Source organism: Meles meles, chromosome 19 (assembly GCF_922984935.1).
Source record: "Meles meles chromosome 19, mMelMel3.1 paternal haplotype, whole genome shotgun sequence".
NCBI classification, from domain to species: domain Eukaryota; kingdom Metazoa; phylum Chordata; class Mammalia; order Carnivora; family Mustelidae; genus Meles; species Meles meles.
This window is the reverse complement of record NC_060084.1, coordinates 4,441,307-4,467,376: the sequence shown is the minus strand read 5'-3', so window position 1 is coordinate 4,467,376 and position 26,070 is coordinate 4,441,307. Positions and strand designations below refer to the sequence as shown.

At 60.2% G+C, this 26,070-nt stretch overlaps 1 protein-coding gene across 1 annotated transcript; it reads left to right on the top strand.

Moving 5' to 3' along the window:
• The first annotated feature begins 5,316 nt into the window (after window positions 1–5,316).
• On the top strand, window positions 5,317–7,829 carry LOC123931199. The gene is made up of 4 exons (XM_045988075.1): window positions 5,317–6,019; window positions 6,458–6,647; window positions 7,402–7,568; window positions 7,763–7,829. Exons 1-4 carry the CDS (start codon window positions 5,838–5,840, stop codon window positions 7,827–7,829), a joined length of 606 nt encoding a protein of 201 aa, XP_045844031.1. The 5' UTR covers window positions 5,317–5,837.
• Window positions 7,830–26,070: the final 18,241 nt, after the last annotated feature.

Genomic DNA, 26,070 nt, shown 5'->3' with positions numbered 1-26,070 from the left:
CAGCCTGCAGAGCTGCAAACAAATTTTTGCTGTTCAGAGGTCACCCCGTCGGCGGGGTTCTGTCACAGTAGCCGGAGAGGGTAACTCGTCTCCTCGTCTGTCTCCTCGGGTCAGTGCAGGTCACCGGAGGGAGGGAGCTGGGCTGCCTCGTGCCGCACTGAGCGGACGCTCCCCTCACACCTCTTAGCTTACACGAAACGCTGTTGTGCGTGCACTTGCCCCACTTAGCGTGGCTCCCAGCAGGGCAGGGGCGGCTGACATGGCCCGGCTGCCCGCTTCCTCCGAGTGCTGGTCACACTGCCCGGGTGTCCAGCCGGCACCCTTTGCAGAAGGACCGTGGCAGCAGCGGGTCTGGGAGGCAGCAGCGGGTTACTGTATCCTGGCACCGTTGAGTTGACAGTGCACCGGAGAGCACCCGCTGTCCGGGGACATCATTGCAAGGGGGACACCGTGGCTGCAGGTGTGGGTGCTGTCTCCCGGACCTGAGCTCCGTCCACGTGCTTCCGGGGGCCCCAGGGAACCACTTGGACCACAGTGTCTTCCTCTGTAAAGTGCCCACAGTGGGGCAGCTCACAGTAGGTGCTCAGACTGTCATCCTTCATTTCCGTAGGGTGCCAAGTTCAGGGCTGAAGCTGTGCTCCGCGCCCCCCAACCACAGAGCCTGCCCCTTGCCCCTGTCCCCCGACCCCCCCTTCAGACCCCATCTCAGGAGAGGGTCTGCTCCCGCCCCCCTCCAACCGCTGGTCCAAACTCCCCTCCCGTGGCCTCCCCGCTTCGGGGTGGGTGATTCAGACACACCCATCTCAGTCCTGTCTGCAAGGGTTTCCCCACTCCCTCAGGCCTGGGCTCTGCTGGAAATGGGAGTAATTACGATTCCCACGTGCTCATGGACTTGGGACAGCCCTGCTCTGCCTTGCTCATGGGCCTCTTTCTGTTCTGAAAGGCAGCACAGGGCCCAACAGTTGGAGCCACCTACCATCACTTTGCCTCAGTCTCCCCGTCTGTAAATGGGGTAAGGACAGCACACGGGCATGTCGGGGCTGCTGAGAAGCCCAGAGGAATGGCCGCCATCATGTTCACCCGGATAGAGTAGGTTCTCCATCCTCTCTGCCCCGTGTTCAGCGGTCTTCTGGCTTCTGTTCAGTTTCTAAAGGTGACTAAGTGAAGTAGTTTGTTCCCGGGGAGAAAGGGCAGGAACTTGCCCTCTGCGTTGCACAGGTCGGGAATCATGATGCCTGCCTGCTCACTCTTCCCCCGCTCCGCCATCCCCCCCACCCTCGCCTCTCTCCTGTTCTCCCTGCCTCCCCTTCCTCCGGCCTTCTCACGGAGGGCTGGACCTTCACTGCCCTCCGGACTGGGAACCACTAAGGGCTGCACAGCCCTGTCCTCCCGTGGCTATCAGGGGACCTTAATGCTCCGGCCAGAGAGACTAGTTTCTCCGTACTCTGTGGCTTAAAAGGTGGGGAAGAGGAATTGTCTAACATTTTTGCAAAGATCAGCTTTTCCTGGGTTTTGTTTGAAATTAAGCATAAGGTGTATTTAAAATTGAAATGGAGTGAACATCTCTCTGATTTTTAATTGGATTCTAAAGCGCTCATTGGAATGGGAAGTCCTTTTTGATCTATTCTTAGAACAGACAGCTGCCCCACTGATTTCCACCCATCACAGACGGTTTCTGCGTTCTTTGCAACTTAGCAAAATTGATAGAGGGGACCCCGTGGTGCTTTCTTGCCTTTGCACTTTGAGTTTTTCCAAGTGGCATTTGCATTTCTCACCTAGCCAATTTCCTGTCATCCAGAGGAGGAGGGAGAAGGAGCATTTATCTCTGCTCAGGGCTGGTGTTCTCTTTACCTCCCAACCCAAGGGTGTTTCTGATTTACAGACGAGGAAACTGAGCTCCAGGAAGGATTGTGCAGCGAGAGAGGAGCTGGGACTGCCTGGGCCGGCCAGGGCCAGAGAGTCTGCGACCCTCTCCTCCCCTGGTACTGACCGATCCCTGGGCCGACAGCCCAAGCAGAGGCTCAGGGAGGAGGTGCCCAGCCACCTGGCAGGAGTGAATGGGGACAAAGTCAGAAGGGCAGCCAGGCAGGCGAGGCAACGAAGGACAGAGCATGTAAGGACACAGAGGCTCTACAAAGGCGGACTGGCCCCGGGCAGGACTCTCCTGAGGCGGAAAGCAAGCGTCTTGTTACCATCTGTCCCAGCTTCTAACCAGCAGGCCAGGCCTGGTGCTGCGGTGGCCAGGGATCCCGAGGGCCTGGGCGAATCGGAAGCAGAGCCCTGGGCTGGGTTTGCCCACACTGTTGCCGAACAAACTCACAAGAGAAGCCACTAACTCGAGACGTTTATCTTGGGCGCTAGCAGCAGCTGGTGGGCTCAGACCTTAACAACTCACTCCTCCACCCACAAGACGGGCACCCAGGGCTTTACAGAGAGGTTTGGGGAGGTGGGGTACGTGCAGAACAGGCAGGGAGCCCGAGGTCATGGGTGGGGACGGTGTGTGTTCAGCATGATGGGGGGCCGGGAAGGGGGCACGTGGGGTGTGGTCTTCTAGGCAGTCTGTAGATAATCGGGGCTCTCTTGTCCTGGCGATTGGAATGGTCTAGTCACGTAAAACCTCTCAGTGCCTCAAGAAAGAGCTGTAAGAAATCAGAACAGTGGGGTTTGGGTTAAAGCATGAGTTAAGCAGTCGTATCTATTTCTGGCTTTAACTGTTGGGGTGTAGAGTTGAACTAGAGGGCTCGGTGACATTTCCTAAAACCTGAGCAGTCGGTATTTGTGCATCAGGGCTGGATGCCCAGCACCAGCCAGTTCTGGGCAAACAGGGAGCGTGGGCTCCGAAACTCCCAGGGGAGACAGGGCAGCCCCGCACACGGCAGAGCCCCCGTGGACCAGCCAGACCTGGAGGAACCCCACCCACAGCGCTGGGCCCCCTCCCAGCTCTGGCTCTGACTGGTGCTGGAGGCCCGCCTCTGATGGCTTCTTCGCTACCCTAGACACCGCCTTCCTGGGTTACTGGTTACCCCACATGGCACCTTGGTCAGGGCAGGACAATGACGGCCAACTCGGAGTCGGGACACGGGCCCTCTGGCAGCTTCCGCTGGAGGCCGGCTCGCTCCCTGGTGCAACCTGGCCACCCCTTGGCACGGCAGTGAGACGCCCAAGGAGCTCCTAGAGAAGGAGCGGGGAGCAAGCCGAATATGCATCTGTGACGGAGGCAGGAGCCCCAGGCTCATCCGTCTTTCTGCAGTGCCTGACGCAGTAGGGCTCAGTACAGACTGGCCATCTGTCAGAGAAGCGCACACACCTCATAGCCCACGGGGGATTCAGCCCTTCCTGGTCACTCTGGTGGGGAGGAAGGTGACTGGACGACTGCCTTCCCGAGCCCCACGGGCTGCCGGTGTGGAAGGAGGGCCAGACCGTTCCGAGAGGGTGCAGCTGGCTCTGGCCCGCGTCCCGCATGCCCCCTGGGGTCCTGAGTCCAGCAGGTGCCCTGTGGGCAGTGGTCCAGACTGGCCTGGGCTGCACGTCCCACTGGGCTCCCAGGGCCTCCGCCAGTCCCGGCACCTGCAGAGGGACGCCTGGCCTTGACCATACTCATCACCGTGCTGTGCTCCTGGCCCAGAGCATCACATCTCCATAGAGGCAGGGGCTTTCCGGCCGGACTGGGCCCTCGGCCCTGGCCCTCCCCACAGAGTCCTGCCCCGGGGCGCCGTGTGGTACTGGGGCCCAGCCCTCCTTCCCGCTGGAACCCAGGAGAGCCCACGTCCTCCATCCAGTTCCTGCCTGGGGACCATAATCCCAGCTGCCCTTGGTGAGTGCCCTTCACTGCCGGGGGGACCTGGGTCTTAGCTTGCGGTGAGGAAAGGAGAGCCTGGAGCTCCGGCTCTTCCGGGGCCGCTGTGCTCCCTGAGACCTCTTGAACACAGGGAAATTAAAAAGACACTTCCATAGTCCCACCTCTCCCGGGCCAGACGGAGTCCCCAGATCCGGCCACCTGGCTCTCAAGGCACAACCGCACTCCGTGCTGGAGCCCAGCACAGAGCCTGCCTCACGGCCAACTCCTCAGAGATGTGGCGGCCCCTGGGATGGTGACAGGCCACGGCTGGAGAGGCCAGGAGCTGCAGATCCCTATTCTGCCTTGAGCCACTGTCCCTCGAGATCAGAGACCCCTTTCGGGTGCTAAAAATGCTTCCAGGCGGGGATGGACTAGGCCTGAATCAGCGGGTCTTGGGTGCTGTCCACTCTGTTTGCCACTAGATGGCGATGCTGCCTCTTCCCTTCCAGCACTCCATCTCTGCTCTTAACTGGTGACCGCGACCCAGGCAGTAGACCTGCACCCAGACCCCGCACAGCGAGCCCCCCTTTCTCCCATAGGGCCTGAGCAGCAACGCTCAGGTCCACTGCATGCCCCGGGGCTGTCCAAGCCCGCTGCTCTCTCGGTTTTCCCAAGGCGGTCCCATCGCAAACTCCTTGGGTCCCAAGGCAGAACCAAGATCATTGACCGTGGAGGAGGAGTGGGGCCATTTGTCCCAGAGGACCCCCTCTCCAGTCCCTTCGGGGAGTCTCCACTTGGGCTAACTGAGGATGTGACTTTCTGGTTCAGGCACGGAGCCCAGATCACAAATCCTGCTAAATATAGGAGCCGTGGCCCCAAACCATGGTCATTTGGGGACCATCGTGACTTTTTATATCATTACCATAAATAAAAATGCAGTATTTCTTGTCCACAAGTAGAAGGCAGAGCACAAATAATACGATAAAAACAAAGCAGTACCCCTAAATCCTAGTTAGATCCGACTGCATTCCCTCTCCCTCCCACCCCTCCCAAGGAAGAGGTGAGTAAGTACCAGGGAAGATCCCAGGTGGACCGGGCACCAAGCAGACTCACAAAGCCCCCAAAAGACTTGAAGGAATAAGAATTGGGAAAGGCTCAGGGAGGTCCTTGCTCCGTCCAGGAGCCAAGAGATGAGCCCTTATCTCACACTTTGAGAAATGCTTCGAGGGATCATGTCTCCAGGCACACAAAGTCAACTTCTCCTTCAGGTTTGTCGAAGGCAGGTTCTCCGGATGTGTCCTTAAATACGAGGACCTGAAGGAGTCCCCCCGGCACGCAAGAGACATTGATCAGCCAACACGCCCCACCTCTGCCCCTTCCAGACTCAGCCCCACTCCTGCGCCAGCACCAGCCAAGACCAGAGAAACGGTCCAGATCTTTGGCTTCAAGTCCCTGCACCAGAAAGCCCCTTAAGGGCTGGGGGGCGGGGGGTGGGGGGACATGCTGCTGGAGAGCGGAGGGAGGGCTGGGTGCGGGCAGAGATTAGGTGAGGGGTGACACATTCTCTCCATCATCAAGTCCTTCCCTTCCGGCCACGGAAGTCTGGGAGATTCTCCCAGGACCAAGGATAGCTTCCCACAGGGCTGGTGGAATTTATGGGCGACACAGAGATCCAGGCGTCGTGCCTGGCTCTCCCCAGACGTGACTGTGTTCAGACATCGTTGTTCTACCTGTGACGTCCACACACGAGCAAACCATTGCTTTACACAGGCGTCCTCTTCCACTTCGGTCACTGCTGAGGACGGCTGGTGACCACGGAGGCTGGACATGCTTCATTTGAACCCCGATACAGGTTCCCAATCCGGACGTCATCCCTCGGGAGCTGTGTGGCCGTTACTGAGTGGACGCAGCGTGAATGCATCCGTTTTAATCTATAAAACAGATGGAAGCTAGCAGACGAGTTCTTTCATTCTGGAATTGTCCATGTTGGCCCTCCAAATGAGACTTTTCTTGTGTGTGTATTAAAACCTCTGTGGCTGCAGGGAGAAAACGTTTGGAAATGTCGGATGCAATGATTCGTGGGTCCTTCGGAAAGGCCGTGGCGAGCCAGGACTCTGGGCAGCGCCCTCCCTCTGCTGCTCCTGTGCGGGTGATGCCTCCGGGTTCTGCCGGCTCCAGCGCCCCCATTTCAGATGAGCTGTGGTTCGCTTCTCTTTCTGCAGCTCCGTCCAGAAGATTCTGGTAAGTAGAGAAGGACATCTGCCCCGTCCTGGGCCCCAGTGGAGGGGCGGGGTGGGAGGGGGTCATCTGTCAGAGATGCCCCAGATGCCCACGGGCCTGATGCGCTGGGGCCGCTCCCGCACCACAGATGGGGACACCTAGTCTTCCGGAGGCTCGGACCTTGGCTGCAAGCCGCACCTGCGGCAGGTGTTCGGGTCGTGGTGCTGGCCTGACAGCAATGGCCTGTCCCCAGTCCCCAGACCAGAGCTCGGAAGCAAACCCGTGCCTCTCACCCAGCTCCCTCCCCCCGGGACTCATCTTGGCAAGATGTGCCCATTTTCTTCGTGCTCCCCCAAGGCTGCGGGTGCCCCAGTAGAGCCTCTGCAGACGGGGGAAACTGAGCCAGGCCAGCGCCCCCGGGGCAGCACTGCTCTGAGACTCCCTCCCCTGACTCCCCAGCCAGCACAGGGTAGGACTTTGTGATGCGACAAACAGGACAGCGTGGACTCTTGTGCCCCTACTGTCCTGTTGCTACATTCAAGTCGGGGCAGGGGTGTCCCCTGAAGGACGACCAGCCGCACTGTGCCTGCTCCTCCCAGCCAGCCCTGGTCACCTGTCACCCTGCAGCACTCAGCCTGTGTGTCCCCAGGTAAGGAGGGGGCTTCGGCAGGGAGGGGCAGAGTGTCTCCGGGGAAGCCAGGGGGTCTGGTATGGGGGCCTCGCCTGGCCAGAGAGGAGGCAGCGAGGCCCCCCAGCCCCGGAGCAAGCACGCGTGCGTCAGTCCCCGCCTAGCGCCTGCTGTGGTACCATCTTGGGAAAGCTCCGTGACCCCCGAGCCTCAGTCTCCACAGCAGTAAAATGGGCTAACTCTGGTCCCACCCACACGGAGCTCGTCCACGGGTGGCCCCGGTGCACAATGACACATAACGGCACATACGTGCCCAAGCTGCTCGCAGCAAGACGTTGACCTTGGTCGTCAGGCCCTGTCGCAGCCGGACGCGGGCTCTCCTCAGGGCGCCCGCCCCTCCCACCTCCCAGCACCATGCCCTCCTCCACCTGCCACGCCGGGGCCGGAGAGAGGCGGATGGGGCAGGGCAGCCCTCAAGCCTCCGTCTGTCTGCATCTTCAGCCTCTCCCCTCGGCTCCGGTTTCCTGACTCAGAGTCTCTGAAATCAGGCCGGAGCCTCACATGTGGGGAGCAAGTCCCCCGGGGGCCCCGTGCTCCCCTGCCCGAACCTCAAGTCCAGCGGAGGGACCACAGACCCGGCAAGGTCACCCCATCCCACCTCCGCACCCTCCCCGCAGCCAGGAATGCTGTGGCCTCACGGGCTCCTGACTGTTCTCGAAGGTTCTCGCTTGACTTTCACTTGCGCTTTTCCCCTGGCCGGGGTTTTTCTGTCCAGCTGACCCCGTCGGAGACTCAGCCCGGGCACTGGCCCCCCCTTCCTGCCTGGAGACGCAGGCTGCGATCTGACACCCACCAACACCCCCGCCCCCGGCCTTCCTCTGCGAGTCCTGGCCACCCTCGAGAATCAGCTCGGAGATCACTGAACCCCCGGTGTAAACCCAAGTGCCAGGCCAGGGTCCCGCCCCTCCACGGCCTCCGGCCCCGCCCCAGAGAACACACAGCTGGGCTGGGCAGCGTCCAGACCTCAGTGAGCCCCGGGCTCTGCCGGCTGCCCCAGCCCTGCTCTACCCGAGTTCTCCGCCTCTGCTTCCCCAGGCCCTCGCCTTGGTCAGGGGCCCCTCGTTTATGCCTTTCAGCTGCTCCGCCGAGATTGGGCTCTTCTGGTTTCTGACCAGGCCTCGCCGTTTACTGAAGGGGGCGTGACCGTGGGAAGGTCATGTGCCTCAGTTTCCTTGTCTGTAAAATCCTGTCATCGCAGCTCCCTGCAGGGGAAGCTGCGGCCCTTGTGCTGTAATGCAGGGACGCGCTGAGCCTCCTGGCGGGGTGAGCGGAGCGTAAACGGCGCCGCCCTTCCCAACCCTGGCCTTGGGTGTTCTGGGGATCGGCGTGGCTCTGTGTCCCTGCACTCACACGGGTGGGGGCGGCTCGCCCGCGATTGGGAGAAAGTGGGCTCCTGTGCAATCCCTTTTCCTGTTTGAAGCAGCCTCCAAGGTTGACGGCCTAGTGCAGGGTCTTGGGGGCTGCCGCCCCGGGTCAGTGAGGCCGAGCACAGTCAGGCCACACCCCGTACCTGCCCCCCTTGTCCCCAACTTCTGACAACTCTGTCTTGGGCAGACAGGAAGCTGAGAAGGTGTTCCCGGGGGCGGGGGCCGAGGTTCTGTCCCCCAGAACCACCTTCCCTGCCTCCCCAGCTCCCAAGACAGAGAGCAGGTGTACCGCTGGGTGGGAGCCTGAAGCTCTGGAGGAAAAGTGGCCCTGGACAAAATCGCCTTTAGGTCAGACGTTCACGTGCCTGCGGTCCCTTCTGTGTGAGTGGCCGGGGCGGTGGTACCGTGTAGACACAAACGGGGGGCTTAGAGCAGCAGAAACCTATCTTCTCCCAGGTCTGGAGGCCAGAACCTAAGATCACAGTATGGTCAGGACCACAGTGTGGGCAGGACCGTACCCCACAGTATGGGGGAGGCCCCTCCTGCCTCTCCCAGCTCTGGGGGCCCCAGGCTTCCCTGGCCTATGGCCACGTCCTCCCAGCTCTGCCTCCGTGGACACATGGCTTCCCTGTGTCTGTCAAGTTGCCTTCTCTTTCTCTCTCTCTTTTTTTTTTTTTAAGATTTTATTTATTTGACAGGCAGAGATAGTAGAGAGAAGAAACACAAGCAGGGGGAGCAGCAGGCAGAGGCAGAGGGAGAAGCAGACTCCCCGCTGAGCAGGGAGCCCGATGCGGGGCTGCGTCCTGGGACACTGGGACCATGACTGAACTGAAGGCAGACGCTTAATGACTCAGCCACCCAGGCGCCCCTCGCCTTCTCTCTTAAAAGAACACCTGTCTTTGGATTCAGGGCCTGTGCTAAATCCCTGAGGGTCTAATCCCTAGATCCTTAATGGATTATATCTGCAAAGATCCTTTTTCCAAATACGGTCACACATACGGGTTCCTGGGGTTAGGACTCGGGCGTGTCTTTGGGGGAGCTACCCTTCGGCCCCCACTCCTGTGTCCTCTCTGTCCGCGACGTGATGGGGTCTCAGCGCTGCCCGGGAGAGAGTGTGGGGTTTGCATTTAACAGTGGGGTGGACTGGCTCGTGCTCTCCACTAGCCATGCCTGCTGCCCCCTCCTGCCGCTCCGCAAGCCACTTGTCGGGAGATGGCGGGGGTGCGGGGGGGGTGCTGGCCTAGCAGACATCTGGGCATCTGAGGCAGAAAGTCCCGCAGAGGGCACCTGGACCGACCCTTTACAGATGAGAACCCTGACACCCTGGCTTTGCCTGGAAGCTTCTCTGCTCTCGCCCTTCACCCCTGCACCCTGCCACTTCCGGGACCCTCGCTGACCAACACAACAGACTCTAGGCTTGGTCCTTTGGGCCGCCTCAGTTCTGCAATCCCCAGAGGGGCCATCCCTGCCCCAAGAGCCCTCTGCCAGTCTCCCGAGACTCCCCTCTCTGCTCTGTGCACCCCGAACCCCTCTGGTTTCTGCCTTTCCTACCTCCGCCCCTGCAGGCAGTCTCCCTCTCGCAGTGTCCTCCAGCTGACGCCTTCGGCCTTTCTTCCCTGCCCTTGCCCAAAAACCTCCCGTGACGGGGGATCGAGGTGTCTGTGCCTGCCCCCACCCCCACACCCATCATCACTTTCGCTTTCGGTCTTTGCTGGCTCACTGTCCCCTCCTCTGATCTCCAGGCCCCACCAGGAACAGGCAGCATGGTCTGTGCCCCGTGCTCCTGGCCCTTGCCCACACAGAGCACCGGCCCCACACTGGCTGAATGAATGGAATGTGACCTACCCCAATTCCATGGCCAGAAAGCCGCTCCCACGCTGGTGTTCTTAGCCTCCACTGGCAGGAAAGCCACGTGACCTATCCCAGAGTGCCAGGGGCCTTAAGGCACCATATAGGAGCTGACTTCTCTGACACTGTGCCTCCAGTGACAGAAAGGTCAGTGCCAGAGGAAGGAGCCCAGGAGAGAGCTGTCCTGGTGATCTCTTGCATAAGGATCACCCATAGGCTCAACTTATATAATGATGTTTATTGAACACCTGCTATGTGCCAAGCCCTTAAGTGGGAACAGAGCAGAAAACACCCTGGCCTCAGGGAAATTGCATCCCAGTGTGGGGGTCCAGACAAACAAATGAATAAGTAAGCATGAAGTATATGAAGTGGGGGTGAGGGCATATAGAGAAACACAGCTGGAGAAGGAGAGTGGGAGTTACTCTTTTATACAGGGTGTTCTGGTCTCACTGGGAAGACATTTAAGCAGAGACTTGAATGAACTAAGGGAACAAGTCACGTGGATGTCTGAGAGAAGGGCATTCTCGGTCCAGGGAACAGCAGGTGCAAAGGCCCTGTGGAGGTTGTGCCCGAAAGCAGCCAGAAGCCCAGAAGGGCAGGGCGGTGGAAGAGGTCAGACAAGTGAGGAGGGCAGGTTGGAGAAGACTGGTTTGGACCCCTGGCAAGAGGGAGATCATCAGAGGGCTAGGGACACCGTCTGGCTTTGGGTGGTGTGGTCATCCCAGCGGCTGGGTGGAGGATGGGCTGTGGTCTGAACAAGACTGGGTGCCACGTGCTCCGTTCAGTCGGGAGGCCATGTGGCAGTCCAGAGACTTGGTGGCTGTAGACGTTGTTCAAGGTGGTCAAACTCCAGATGGTTTTGCAGATAGGGGGGTTTGCTGATGACTTGGGTGTGAATGGAGGAGTCAGCCTTGACTCTGAGCAGCTGGAGGGAAGGAAGGGCACTTCCGGGGAGCCGTCCCGGGCCCCACAGGGAACTAAGGACGGAGAGGTCTGGCTCCTGAGTCTCCCTTCCCCCTCTGGCTGCAGCTTCCCTCCACCAGTCGCTGCCTGCCCCTTCCTGTCCCCGACAGAGCCCGAGGATCACGCTGAGGGACACCCCAGTTCCTTCCCACCTGGCAGGAGGCAGCAGGCCTGCCAGGGCACACACAGCCCGCGGGGCCGGGGGTGGGGGGGCGTGCAGGCTCGCCAAATCCTCTTTCCAGGGATGTGGTCACAGTGGTAGAGATGCAGAAACTCCCAATTAGGGGCCTGGAGAGGATCCAAAAACCCTGGGCCTCTGCCAGCTGCAGACTCTTCCAGATCAGGGTGTGTATACAGGGAGCAGTGGGAGGGAGCAGTCAGAATGGAAAGACCCAGAACCCCAAGCCGGTTGACCTGGTTTCTAGGCCCAGCTCTGTCTCCTGGGCTCCTCCATGGAGGAGGGTGGGGAGGAGAGGGAGGAGGGCGAGGGAGGGGGACATTTCTGTGAGCTTACCGTATGCCAGGCTTTGCTCTCCATACGGTGTGCCCTTCCCAGTCCTGTGCAGTGGTCGCTATTTTTGTCCCCATCTTACCAGTGAGGAAACTGAAGCCCGGAGCCGTTAAGTTGCTTGCCCCAGGTCACTCCGTTGGCAACCGGCCCCTGAAGCGTGTTGCTCACCACACTGCCTCTCAAAGCCCTGTGTGGCCGGCCTCCACCCACCGCACCGTCATCCCCTGTTCCCCAGCCCCAGTCCCACTGCTGTCCTCATACCGAACCTGCCAGCCCCAGGGCCTTTGCCTGTACTGTTCTCTGCCTGGAGTGCTCTTCCTGTGGCTGGCTCTCTGCCCACACTCTTTAGGTATCAGTGGAAATGTCGCTTCCTCAGAGACATTCCCTGACCACGCACCTTCCCCCACATCCAGGCATCGTCTTGCTCCCCCGTGCAGCTCGGAATACAATGGTGAGCACTGAGACCACCGTCCTCCCTGCGCCCTTGCCTGGGGGACCCAGCCCTGCCACCAGCTTCGGCCCACAGGATTGTCCTAACCCCTCACCTCTCTCCCACCTCTTGAATACACATGATCTTCTTGAACTGTGCCTCAAGCTAGCCGGTCTCCCCCCATCCCGCACCCCAGGAGTCACTGGTCTGGTTGAAAGACTTGGCCCTCTCAGCCTCACCAGCATCTTCAGCCCATCCTCAGGGAGCCTTCCCTGGAATGACTGCCCCGCAGGGCACTCGTGAAACCAGAATGGCTTCAATGATGAGCCCTAAATTGACAGAGCTGCGGGCAGCTGTGACCCGTGGAGCCACTCTCCAAGGAGTGCTTGCCCTCTCAGTCTACGACAGGAATTCTCCAGGAAGAGCAGGCCTAGTGTGAGCCCCTGAAGACCCAATCTGGAACCTTCTTGCCATATGGGTTCCTCTTTTCCGGACATTTTCTAATTTTCTGTTAAGATGTGGGCTCAGAACCAAATATCATTGATCAGTGCCCAAACAGGACCTTCACCTCCACCTTCTACAGGTGATGCTCCTAGTAATGTGACCCCAGATTGCAACACAAAGCTCCCCCCTCTTGCCTCTCCCACCAATCCCAGATCTCGAACGGCGGTTCTCAACTCTGGCTCTGGCTGCCCATGGGAAGCACCCGGGGAGTTCTTCAAACTCCCAGCACCTGGGCCACACCCCACACCAATTCAATCAGCGAGTGTCTCTGGAGTGGGAGAGCAGGCTGGTGTCCCGGACCTTGCAGTCCTCCAAACCCCAACCACTGTATTTGACTCACTGAATCCCTGGTCTCTCCAGGCCTCAAGGGTGACAGTCGTTGCTTAGGTAAATGTCTAGCCAAGGGTTCCCAAAGTGTGTTCCAGGAAACACCGGTTCTGCAAAAAGAAAGGGTGTGTGGGCAGTGAGTTTGAGAAATGCTGCTCTAAAGCCACCCCCTGCACGAGGTCATCCGATGAGTCACAGGGGAAGACAAAACACCTGAAATCAAGCTTCCTGTAGAACCAACCAGAAGGTCTGTTCCAGGAGAGCATGTGGGTCCTTGTCCAGCAGTCAGTCAACCCACAGATACGGCCAGCACGCCCTGAGCCAGGCCCTGGACCACGGGGCATGTGAGCCCTCCGTGCGGCTGAGCTCGCCGCCCCACACCCCAGCTCCCAGCTCACTCTCTCGCTCAGGTGGGCGCTGAACTGAGGGGGGGGTGACACACAGGTGTCCTGCCCCCACGGAGCCAAGCGGAGGGCTTGGAGGGGTGCCTCCACCCTGGTCAGCTGGCAGGAGGGGCCAGGCCCTAGCTCGAGTTCTGGGGGACGCAGGTGGTGGGGAGGCCTCCGTGAAACTCCAGAAGCATTTGCTTTTCTGTTTGACTTTTACCTACGTGCTGACCAGGCGTGCTCCGTGGAAGCAGTGCGGTCCTCAAAGTGCACGTGGGTGTAGAGAGAGCAGGTGTCCCCAGGCACCCAGCTCGCCACCTGGGAGAGAACCTCCCTGTCCTCCTCCTTGCGCATCCTTCCTCCCCCCACCCCACCCCGCCTTCCTTCTCTCCCTCCTGCCTCTACTCTGCGTTCTTCCCTTCCCCTGTCTCGCACACACGGGGGCAGACCTGTTCTCCCTCGCACTCACAGGGCACCTCTCACGCCGCTCCAGAGAGCACAGCTGCAAAATGCTCCGTTGTAAGAATGCGCCAGAACCTATTTAACGAGTCTCTTAACGACTGGCATTTGGTCCCGTCCCGTTTTCGGCTCTTCTCAACAATGCTGCAGCGAATCAGTCTAGACAGACATCGCTTCGGATGGGTGCAAATCCGTGTCTAAGACAAACCCCTCCCAAGGGGTGGTCGGGTCCACGGCCATGGGCATTGTTATCCCGGCAGATGGTCATTCCAGCTGCCACACCCGGCCACGATGACGCCCGAGGGGTGCAGTCCCTTGTATAAGGAATGCCTTTCTGTCCTAGAAAAGCTCCCCATGCCCCCAGGGGTGTCTGGTTTCTGGTGTCGGAATCATTTCTTCCAATGACATCTCGTGCAGGGGGTTGAGAAGTAAAAGAGGGAGCGGGTAGGCTGGGGTGGGAAAGGGGCGGGTATCTCCCCCGTTGTCTGCTGCTCCCGGGACGCCCTTGAGGGGGGCCAGGAAGGGAACGAGAAGGGGCACCCTGGGGATAGCAGAGCAGGAAGGGACAAGGAGAGAGAGTGTCACTGGCGTGGAGGGAGAGGAATCAGAGGCTGACACCGGCCGCAGTGTCTTCTCCGGGCGGCCACGACCGACGACATGTCACCCGGCCACACTGCACCCAGACCCGCTCGTGCCCACTCACTTTTCAGTTGTGTGAGCCGGTTGTGAAACACCCTCATGTTCAAAAATGATGTGAATCGTATTCAAAACAAAGATAACCCATCCTTTGAACTCCTCACTTCCTGATGATTTTGCGGCATTCGGCCACAAGCTGTGATCATGACGTCATCTATACCCGCGGCAGCCCCCCCCCACTCGCCTGTCCCCGACTTAGCGCGCAGAGCCGTCGCAGCTCGACGCAGTAGCTTGACGCTGGTGGCAACGTTTACACCGCAGAGAGTGACCAGCGCTGTAAATTAGGGCCTTCCACCATGCCCCCAAGGCTGGCTGTTCAAGTTGGCCAGCACTCTACCATGCCCTCTCCTCTCCCCTTCTGCCTTCTGCCCTCTGCCCTCCTGCCTCAGTCTTTCCTTGACGGAACCCAAGCAGAAGCCGGCCGGTCAGGGCACCAGGTTCCCGGGGCTCAGAGCAGGACAGAGAAGCTGGAGAACAGATGTGTGAGAAGCCAGTGGAAAAGAGTTGGCATGCCGGGCCCCTACTGACAGGGTGACTACAGACACCTTGGGACCCCCCAGCTCCCTCTGTGTAGGACGGACGTTTGGGCACCATCTCTACCCGCATCAGCGCTGAGCCATGCAGGCAGCTGGGAACTGGCCGGTTTGCCGGGGAGGCTTGAGCCGGTGCTCTGATTACGGATCAGATGGCGTCCGGCCCGTGTAGCAGAACCTTCCACGTTCTTTAGAATGATGATAGCATCGTCTTACTCAAAGAAAGCGGTGTTCCCATTGTGTCTGATTCATCGCCAGCGCGCTCTCGCGCCGGGCGTCGGGGCTCCTCACACCCGAGCTGCACCAGAACCCCTTGAGGGTTCGTGGGTGCAGAAGCTGCCAGGCCAACCCTCCCCCCACCAACGACGTTCTGCCCTAGCTAGTGGGGCATTGCCATGGAAGGAATGCATAGTTTGGTCTTTCTCCGGGCTCCCGGCCAGAGCTCCTGCAACCTTTGTAGCTTTCTGACCGATAAAGAATCCTGGAGCATCTTTTATGGTGACAGTTGATCTTTGACCCCAGTTCCGACATAGACGTCCTCCTGCAAACTTTGTTGGGTGGGGGGAGTGCCTTTTGTCCCACTGAGGTGACCCAGAGTGGCTCGGGCACAGCAGCCCCACCCCCCATCCTCCTGGGAGGGGCGGTGTGGGCAGGACACCGAGCTCATGGTCCATCCTGCCCGTGTGACAAAGCGTCCCTTAAAGTCCCTAAGGTGTAGGGTTTGGAGGGCTTCCAGGCTGTGAGCACATCCACGTGCCAGGGGGTGGACACACCGGGGCTCCTCAGGGACAGGAGCGCCTGTGCTCGGGACCCTCCCGGACCTCACCCTGCATCCAGGACCATAGCCATTGTAACGAACCGGTACTCGTTAGTTGCACGGTTCTCCAGCGTTCTGGGAGCCACGTGAGCAAACTAGTGAGCCCGACGAGGGGGTCGTGGGAACCTGTGATTGCAGCCAAGTCAGAGTGTGGGTCAGGGCATCTGTGGGGCTGAGTCCCTAACCCGTGGGGTCTGAGCCGGCTCCAGCTGGTGTCAGAACGGGTTGAGCTGGGGGACACCCAGCTGGCAGAGAATTGGTCGGTGCGGGAAACACCCACACATCCGGTATCAGAAGCAGCGGGGGTTTGAAGTGAAGGAAAGAAGCGGGTTTCCTAGACAGTGCATCTGGGATGGGGTGCGACACCTTCCCGCGCTCCCAGGTGCGGATGCGTGAAAACACGCTGCCCGAGGGGGCCCACCTCTAAGGCTCCCCCCCACAAATAGGAAGTGGCCGCCGTGTTATCGCACCAAGCCCAGACATGTGGCCTGGTGGACCAGGGGGACGTGCGCGGGCAAGGGCTTGCCTTGATCAAAAGGCCAGGTGGCTGCCGAGAGGGGACCCAGGAAGGCCCAGGAGACAGGGAGGAGGAGTCTGGGACAAGCCAGGGAAGGCAGAGACCAGAGGGAAGAGCCTGTGTGGTTCCTTCCACAGCAAGTCCAGGAACAGGCAGCACTAACCTGTGGGGAGAAAATTCGGATGCGGAGCTGGGTGTGTCGCATGCCTCCATCTCGGTGGCCCCACCGGCGTCTGCGTCTACCAAACACCGTCGAGCTGCACATGTGAGCCGTGTGTGTGCTTCACCAGCCGGGGGTCACACCTGCCTGTGTGTCCACCCAGCCTCGGCCTCGCTGATCCAGTAATTCCGTGGTCACAGCGGCCTCCTGCCCCTGAGACCCTGGCTGGGAGCGGCAGCCGCCGTCCCCACCCCAAGGCAAACTCGAGGTGCTCAGGAGAGCCTGAGCAAAGCTGGCTTACAGGAGGCGGGAGAATGTGGGGCCAGAGATGCTGGCCAGGGCCTGGGGCACGCCAGTGGGTCACCAAGATGCTCTAGGGAGATTTGAGAGGCCCAGGACGGCAATGGAGGGACACGTGCTCCAGGCAGAAAGGACAGTTCATCCAGGAGGACAGAAGTGACACGTGTTCAGGGAACTGTGAGCTTCGGGGCTAGCTGCAGTGTGAGGCCTGAGGTGGGAGCGAGCCCGACACTCGGGCAGGCCTGCTGGGCAGGGCCTTTGTCCCCTTAGGGCAGAGGCCACCTGCAAAGCACTGCCGAGCCGCTGGGTGTTGGGGCTGGTGGGTTCCAGCGCGGGGGCGGCACCAGTCCCCCAGAACAGGGGGCCCAGCCTCTGGAAAGCCACGTGTGGTTTCGAATCAGCTTGTACACTCACCCTCCCTGTGACCCGGCCGTCCGACTTCACCCCAAATAAACGAAAGCAGATGTCCCCACCGAGGCTTGCCTGGGAACCGTCACAGGAAAAAGCCGGACGTGGATAAGCCAGCTGTGGGGTACGCAGACAGTGGAACCGGGCTCAGTAATAAAAAAGAGGGAACCACTGGCCCGCACGTCCATGCGAGTGAACCCCAGAGCCACAAAGTGGAGAGAAAGATCCAGACACACGCGAGGACATTCTTTTTTTTTTTTTTTAATATTTTTTTTATTAATTTGACAGAGATCACAAGTAGGCAGAGAGGCAGGCAGAGAGAGAGGAGGAAGCAGGCTCCCTGCTGAGCAGAGAGCCCAATGTGGGGCCCGATCCCAGGACTCTGGGATCATGACCTGAGCCGAAGGCAGCGGCTTTAACCCACTGAGCCACCCAGGCGCCCCATGCGAGGACATTCTGTGAGATTCCGCTGACGTCAAGATCGAGAGCAGACAGCGCTGATGCGCGGGGACAAAAGTCAGGAAAGGAGTTGACGGAGAGGACCCCAGGGAGGCTTCTGGGGTGCTGGGCATGGCTCCTGTCTTGACCCTGCTGGTGGCCATGTAGAAAGCATGTCTGCAGTCCTCGGTGTGTGGGACAGTGTGTGCAGGTTATAGCATGCGTGTGTGCACATTTATACATGTAGAAACTGATACTGTGGGGGGGCAGGGCTGCAGGGGGCCTGGGGTGAGGGGCAGGTGGAGGGAGGTGAAGGGAGAGGACATGATGGGATTCTGTACCCCATAGTCTGGACCTTTGGGAAGGAGGAGACCATACCCACGTCCCCTCTGACCTGTCTCACCACAGCAAGCCCCGCTTGCCGGCACTTTGACCTCTCTGTCCCTCACATCCCCACAACACACACACACTCACACGTGTGTACACACACACATACACACACCATCCTGGAATCTGGCGGGTCCCCTGTGGGAGCAGGAAGTGGCTAGAACCTTGATGCTTTCCTGGGACAGCTGCCACAGCCCCTGACCCATGCTTGCCCTCATCCCCCCCACCACCTTTCACACCGCAGGCCTGACCCTGTCACCCTTCTTGGGGGTCTTCCTTTTGCTCTCAATGTGGGGGCGGGGACCAAATTCCTTCCATGGCCACCAGCGCTATAGGATCTGGCTTCTGTGAGCCACGGCCGTCCTCACTCACCTCAGCTTCTCAAAAATCTCCGTGCAACCTCAGGGCCTTTGCACCTGCTGCTGCCTTCACCCACAAGGCTTCTCCCCTGGTCAGTCCTTACCCACCACTCCATTCCCAGCCCGGCTGTCTTGTCCTGGGACAGCTTTTCCGGATACCCCCAGAGAGGTCAGTTCGCGATAGCACACCTAAGCACTGATCTCCCCCCGCCCCGGGTAACCATCTTCTCGGGAACAGGAAGATCCGGGTCTTTCTCCCTCATCGTACGCCCATTTCTCAGCACAGCGCCAGGTGATAAAAGCCTGCTGGGTGCGTCCCTGGAGGGCGGGGGTGTCCGGGCTCCTGCCCAGGGGGCCACAGGCATCTGGAGGGGAAACAGCACTAGGCGGATCTCCAAGGCTGTTCCTGCTGGCTGAGCCTGGAGGGACCACTTCTCCTCGCTCCCCCGAGCTTGTCCACCTGGGGGGGGGGCGCTGGGCTCGTGGGGCAGCACCCTCTGAGCCCAGACGTCCTTGCGCTCAGGATTCTGTGCCTGACCATGCCTGACGGTGAAGGAACCGTCTAGGCCCTCAGAGGGCCACAGATCTCAGAGCGAGGAGGGCACAGGAGCAGACACAGATCTGTCCCTGCCTCCCGACGGGTGACACAGCGACGGGCAGCCTGCTGAAATGGAAGGTGGAGGCCGGCGGGGGGCGCGGGGGTGGTTCCAGAGGAAAGGCTGCAGGGGCCTGGACTCCGGTCTGAGGCCCTTGACAGCCAGAGGTAGACAGGCCTGTCCTTGCACGGACTTGTGAGGCGAGTGGAGCCAGGCCCGGCCTGACGGCATTTTCAGCCTCCACGCCTCCCGTCCCACCGCTGGAGCAGCACCGCACGGCTCGATGCAGGAACTGTCTGCAGGTGAGGCAGCCTGCCGTCCCCCCTCCTCCCACCACACCCGCTTGTGCAGTCGACAGCTGGGCAAACCTCCCGAAGCCCAAACAGCCGGGCCGCTGCTCCGCCTCCAGCCAGGCAGCAAACACGCAGAGCCTCCGGCGCCTGCCCGGACCTGACTGTGCCCTTTGGCAGCAGCCCAGCGCCACAGAGGGCAGGCAGGCAGCGGGGCGGTCAGGTGGCGGGCTGCCCGGCATGCAGGGGAGAGATCAGTCCACGGGGCCTGGGGCCTGTGGGGTCCTGCCGTGCGCAGCCCCTGAGCAAGGTGGGGCTCCCGTCTCCTCGGGGAGGCGTGTAGGTCCCAGGCCCATCCTTCCCCAGCACTGGTCCCAGTGCCCGCGCCCTACTGCTGGACCCCCCCCCCACTCCAGTGTGCAGATCAGGAGCAACCTTGTGCCCACCCCAAGCCCCCGTCCCCCGTCCTGGCTGCAGCTGCGGCTCTGCGGGGCGTGATCGTGACCGTGGTGGTGATGAAGGTGATGGGGATGGTGAAGAATGTGGCGGGGGCCCCCAGCTGGAAGCCGGCTGTGGTGCCGTTTGGTCTCCACTCCGGGTGGTTCCTCGGAAACCGCAGCCGAGGAGGAACCACTCACCGAGAGGGAACTGGGCACCGGGGACACAGGCCACCAGGCTCACTCACCTCACTCACCTCACTGCCCCTCGGTCTCCCCGTCTGTGACTGTGGCTGATGAGAGTGGCCGCCTGGAGCCTCGGCCCGGGGTCTGGCTAGGACGGACTGGGCTGTGGCTCTTCTTGTCCTCACGTTGGTCTTGGCCTTCTCTCTGAGGACAGTGCCGTCCCCCTCCGTCCCCCTCCCTCCCCATCACTGTCACCTCAGCCCGGAGCCAGGCAGGCCTCAAAGCCTCTAAGCTGCTTTACAAGATCCTCACGGGATCTGCCTGAGGTCCGGGGGCTCCAGAGTCACAACCAAAGGGGGGACGTCACCGACCCCGTGAAGATGCATCCTCTGAGCACCGCTGGGCTCCACCTCAGGGCCCGACAGCATCCCCCCGAGGTGGTGGGGGTGCGTGCACCTGAGCAGGTCATGGGATGGGGCCCCCTCCGTCCTGGCTTCCTTTCTCTCTCCAGGAGCTCCTCTGACCCCCAGACTGTGACATCTTGTCTTTGCCAACAGCACCCACACTCACACCCCAGCCCAGACGCCTTGGCCCCATACTCCAGCCCTCTGTGCCCAGCTGGACGGGTCCCAGGCACCTCGGGTGGTACGACAGAGCTTGACCACCCCCTCCCTGCCTGTCTCCCTCCCAGGCTTCTCCACGCAGCCAGTGCCCCGCCACGAGGAAAACGTTCTTGGTGCCTCTGTGTCCTTGCTCACCACCCCGCGGCGCTGCGGGCACATTGGTAGCCAGCACACAGTAGGGCCGGGGAAATGCAAGCACCAGTCCCCCCCACCTTGGTCTGAGCTCCAGAAATGGAGACAGAGCTAGAGAGGTTTGCCCAGAACCAGAGGCAAAGCAGGGCCTGGTGGGCAGAGCAGGGAGCACGCTCCCTTTCCAGGCCTTTCCAGGTCAGCTTCTGCAGGGGCCTGCGCTGAAGCCTGTGTGGGCCTGGGGACCGCGGGGAGCCCTGGAGGCGGTCCAGCAGGGGAATGCAGGCTCCCGTTTGCCATTTGTAAGCTTGTAAGAGACCCTCCAGCCATGCGGGGCCTCAGCGGGCAAGGACAGGGCTCTGAAATCCTGCCTCCCGTGTTGATCCTGGGCCCCGAAGCCCATTTCTTAGGACTTCCACGCCGGGCGCAAGCACTGCTCGCCGTTCAGGGTAGAATCGTGCAGAACACTCTCAGGGCTGTTCTTCCCTCCTGTCCGGTCGCTGGGAAAGATCCAGGCACCTGACCCTAGGTTAGATCACCCAGGCCCTGACCCCGCCTGCCCGAGAAGGCAAGGCCCCGAGGGCTGGTAAAACCGATAACAGTGGCAAACATGACATTTTTCAGCAGCGGGCGAGCCAAGAGCAACAGAGACAGTGATGCCCCTGCTCCCCAGGACCAAGGGGCAATAGCCACAGAGGCCAGAGGGAAAACAGACGGCTGCCTCGGGTGCTTCTGGCCCCGGGGTCCAGGACAGCACACAGTCGGACCCAGCGCTGTGCCCCCCGGCACTAGACGCCCACAGTCCATGAGCAGAACAAAACCCAGAAAGTCCCATCGGCCTCACTTCCTCTCTCTGCCTGGTCCCCTGCCTGGTTGGGTTCCAGCCTCCAGGGCCCATGAGGCAGGTGGGCAACCCTCCCCCCCCCGCCCCGCGCCAGTTTCCGGGCCGCTCCTCCTGCTTCTGGCATTGCCAAGGCTTCCACGTCGGCTCAGGCTGCAGAGTCTTTCCATCTGGGCCTTCGCCGCCCCTTGCTGACGCGTGGTCAGCGGCGGCCCTGGAGGTCGCTCCCAGCCACTGCTGGTAATATCACAGCCGTTGGGGACAGTGGGGAGGGGTCTCCCAGTCGAGCAGAGCTGTTTCCACGTGGGGCGTGCGCCGGGACTGGACTCTCTCACGGTATGGCACAGGCCAAGGGGCAAATGTCAAGTCCTCCCAGTTCAAAGTCAGTGGCATAGAAGCGAGTTGGAGAAACTGAGTCACACAGTAAATGAGCAAGGTGACATCGAGGTTCATCAGCGGTTGAGTCGGTGGTTCTTTGGCGGTGAGACCCCCCCACCAGGGTCACCAGCTAGCCCCTGCCGTCCTGGTGTTCATTCTGGCTCCTTGGAAGATGTGTTCCCCTTTTCAGACCTCATGATTCTTCCCACAACCGCGCAAGGAGTGTGGCTCACAGAGGTCAGGCCGCAGGCTGGGAGGGGCGCTCGCACTGGGGGACCCTCCACGGGCCAGGGGGGCTCAGGCTGTGTTGGTTCTGCTCATCCCCCAGCCGCACCAAGGACAGAGGGAGCTAGCCACTCCCCACGAGCAAACTGCGGGTAAAACTCCCCGGGGCCAGCCGCACCCTGGCCCAGCCAGGTCGGAATCTCCGGGCCGGCGGCCTGTGTGTCCAGGTGGCTTTAAACTCTCACCAGGCGATTCCCGTGAGCAGCAGGGATGAGAAGGCTGCTTGGCTGTCTGTGTCTCTGCACAAGGCAAGGGAAGCTCAGAGGGGTTAAGACACTTGCCCCAAGTCACACAGCTGAAGACGAGGGAGTCAGAGTCCCTGTGGGTCTGACCCCTGGGCCGGAGCCCCAGCCACCCTGACCGCGGGGCAGGCGCTCTCCTGCCATAACTTTCCCCCTGGTTTTGAAGGAGAGGAGGGGGGAATCTGAAAGCAGAGCACGCGGCTGTAGGATGGGGCTGAGCCCCCCACCAGGTTCGCCCCCAGTCCAGGTGCAGACTCTCCTCCGGGGCCCAACCCGCCCTCTGCCTGTGGTTCTGACCTCCCGGTCTCTCTGTTGGCGGGGGGGGGGGGGGGCTCCTCCAGTTCTGACCTCATTTCCCCAGGGATCTGCAGCAACTCCCGGGGTCATGAACCCAGTCTGGGCTGGGCCCCAGCAGCTCACAACGGTCCCCGCGTGGTCTCAAGCCCGAGTTCCCTCCGCCACTTCACCGGGAAGAGTGGCCTTGGGCAAACACCACCTCCCCCCCCCCCACGCCGGTTTCTTCATCGGTCAACTCCACTTGCTATTGAAAATATTTGCCCACCCCCTGCCTGGGGGGAGTTGAGATAAGGTGGTGACAAGGCTTTGTAAATGGCAAATATTAGCCCTGGTGTCACGTGCCGGAAGGGCCTGCTCTCGTCCATCCAGGGCTTCTGGGCGCAGTCCCACTGTACCGCTGGCTGTGACTTGGGGCCACGCTTAACAGGGCCTCAGCTTCCTCACCTGTAGAATGGGAGCACAGCAGCCCCGTGCAGCCTGTCCTCACCGCACTAAGCGCACAGATCAAACGCTCCCGTCCCCAAAATGCATACAGACCAGAGGAGGACCATGGTGGTAGGCAGGCCCTTCTGGAGAGTTCTGCAGGCTGTGTGTGCCTCTGTGCTCCAGGCGGGAAGGAGGCTTTGTTCCTTTGCTTGTTCACTGTCTCCCTTTTCGCTGGAAGTGTCCAGTTCAAGCCCCAGTTCTATCGCTCAAGCTGTGTGACCTCGGGCTCCAGACTGGCCTCTCTGAGCCTCAGCGATGTATAAAGAACATTCTGTCTACAGCCTGGAGGTGTCCGGCAAGTGGCCGTGCTATGGGACCTGCCACAAGGGAGGAGGGAAGGGGGGGCCGGAAGCAGCCCCGGGAATAGTGCTAGGATTTCGTAGGGGGAGAGGAATGGTGGTTTTGGTAAGGGGCACGAGGGATCCTTAAATTTCCAGGACCCCAGGGAGGCACCCTGACGCTACCCTATTCTCCCTCCGCTGGTTCCCCAGCGCCCAAGCACGTGCAGGGAGTTTGGGGGAGGCCCGGGGGGTAGGGTAGGGGCTGCTGCGTCTGAGCCCCTCCTTGGGGCTGGGCCCCTGCCACAGCTGTCACCACTTTGCAAATCCAGTGCCCTGATGGGGAAACTGAGGCTCAGAAGGGACGCACCTCTCCTAGGGCACACTGCCCAGCTTCTTGCAATGAGTGGTCCAGATGCCCAACCGGTGCGGTTTCCCAGGGACCGAAAGTGTTCCCGGAACACAGCGGGGCTTTCGCTGTCGAATCCGGGAACATCGCTGTTGGCAGAAGCAGCAGGTGCCCACGTCCCGCAGAAGCCTAACGACAACCACATGTGTAAATTTTCCAGTCACCACATTAAAGGCGTAAAAAAGAAACAGGTGATATTAATTTTAATAATAGACCTTATTTAACCCCAGATGTCCACAATATTTTCACTTGGACACGTAATCCACATAAACATTATTAATGAGACGTTTTACCTTTTTTTTTAATCCTAACTCTCCAAATCTATGGTATTTTACCTTTATAGCTTACAGGCTGCCCACGTGAATTTCAGATTAAAAAAAATGAAAAAAATATTTTTAGTGTAAGTATATCTTAAATATTGCATGGGACACATTTAGGCTCATACTTCTTTCTTATATAATTTCAGTGGCCTGTGTGCCTGTAATTTTATTTATTTTAAAGATTTTATGTATTTGACAGAGAGAGAGAGAGAGAGACCATGAAAGAGGGAACAGAAGCAGGGGGAGTGGAAGAGGGAAAAGCAGGCTTCCTGCCCAGCAGGGAGCCCCGTGTGAGGCTCGACCCCAGGACCCCAGGATCACGACCTGAGCCACCCAGGCACCCCAGTGTGCCTGTAACTTTTATTTGCTACATCCTCCAACCCTAGTTTCAGTACTTCTGGACCCAGAGGCGTCCCGGCCACCCAGACTCGTGGGGGAGAAGGGGACAGGCAGGTGTAGAAGGATCAGGGCGCCCAGCAGAGTCCGAGAAAGCCAGTCACCCCAAGTCTGCCTGCCTTGCTTCTTCCTTCTCCATGGCCCCCCTAACCATCATCCCTGGTCGCCCGTGACATTATCAGTCTTTGTCTTGGTCGAGCTTTTTGGAAGCCACTCAACACTTTCTATTTCCCACAATCTCCTGGCAGAAAAAAACAGGCAACGGGGAAGAAAGTCCACATCTCGCCCACAATTCTCTGCATCAGCAAATTTTCCAAATCCAGAAAAGGGGTCAGGGCCAGTGGGGGTGGTGGGGCAGGTCAGTGGGAGGGAGGAAGGGCCAGAGCCAGAGATGGGGCACCTGGGGGCCTGCTTCCTTCTCAGGCCTTCCTCTCTGACCCTGAGCCCCAGCCTTGCCCCACAGGGGCCGAGATGCTCCAGGTGGGAGTCTCTGACTTGGGGTTGTCTCTCTCTGCCTCAGTTTACACATCCAAACACACTGGGGTGTTGCAGTCCAGAGCCTGGGATGGGGAAGTGGACACAGCCACAGCCAGGTGGCTGCCGGGGAAAGATACAGCCCGTGCGAGAGGTAGGTCAGAGGGAAGCTGCCCTCCCCGTGCTGGGACTGTCCTGGGCTCCTGGCGTGGGCGGGGGAGGGGGGTGGCAGGGGGTACCCATTCCAAGTGTCCAGGAATGTCGGAACAGAAGCCCAGAGAGGTAGGCCACAGCTAAGGTCATACAGCATACCTACAAGGGACTAGAAGCCAGCTGGGGAGCGGTACTCTGGGCTTCCCGCTGCCCCGCCACATGCCAGGGACAGTGTCACGTGACCCCACACGGCGCTGCTGCCCAGGACCCCAGAAGAAAAGAACGGAGAAGGCCACTTCCCCCTGGGCAGTGCCTTACCAGAACCCCCCCCCCCCCCCCCCGCCCAGAGCCCCGCTGGCCCAGCTCACCACAGGCAGGGTGTGGTTTGTGGGCCCCCGTGCAACATGAAAACAAGGGACCCCCTCATTCAACAATGAATAAGGATTTCAGAGTGGGGACAGCAGAGCGTGACACCCAGTGCAGGCCCTTCTGAGAGTGGGGTCGTGGGCACAGGGCAGATGCCTGTGACCCCCCCAGCAGGAGGAGAGCGGAGGCAGGAGGGACGTGCTCCCCTCACACCTGGCCTGGTGCAGCCCCCTTCCCAGGCTCCCGTCCCCTAATCTCCCTAAGCCCAGGGTCTCCCTTCTCGCCCAGTTCTTTATGCTGCCCCCAATCCCTCAGTTCCCTCCAGCCCCTCCCTGCGCTAGCCAGCTCCCCTCTTTCCCCCTCCCCACCCCGGCTCTCCCCTCCCCAGCCCCAACAGGACTCTGCCTCCTCAGAGGTATCTTTCGTTGGTGGGACGCCAGACCCTGTCCCCAAAAGAGCCCCATGGTCCGACCTGGTCCCTGCCCTCCCCATCCCCCCCGGCCCCTCCCTGTACATAGTCTACAGTGTGCACATTCTAACCCCATCCCCTGTGGCCACCAGCCCCAGGAGGGGGACCACACAAACCAGAAGGGGCACTGAAGCGTTCCATCATCGATTGAGACTCACAGTGTTGGATTCCCATGATATTTTTAAAAATCGAGAGTAGTGCCCAAAATGCAGGATGAAGAAAATAGCAAAGTTTCGAATAAAGACAGTATCAGTATTCTGATTTTTCCTTTAGCGTCAGGCTCCAGTATGGCTCAGCACGGCACGGTTACGGGTCCCGT

Excerpts from the sequence above, each read along its gene's own strand:
- LOC123931199 (XM_045988075.1), top strand. The coding sequence starts at position 5,838 with ATGTCGGATGCAATGATTCGTGGGTCCTTCGGAAAGGCCGTGGCGAGC. Across the intron at positions 6,020-6,457 it reads GCTCCGTCCAGAAGATTCTG|CCAGCACAGGGTAGGACTTT; the intron begins GTAAGTAGAGAA and ends CTGACTCCCCAG. Across the intron at positions 6,648-7,401 it reads CTCAGCCTGTGTGTCCCCAG|CTGACCCCGTCGGAGACTCA; the intron begins GTAAGGAGGGGG and ends TTTTCTGTCCAG.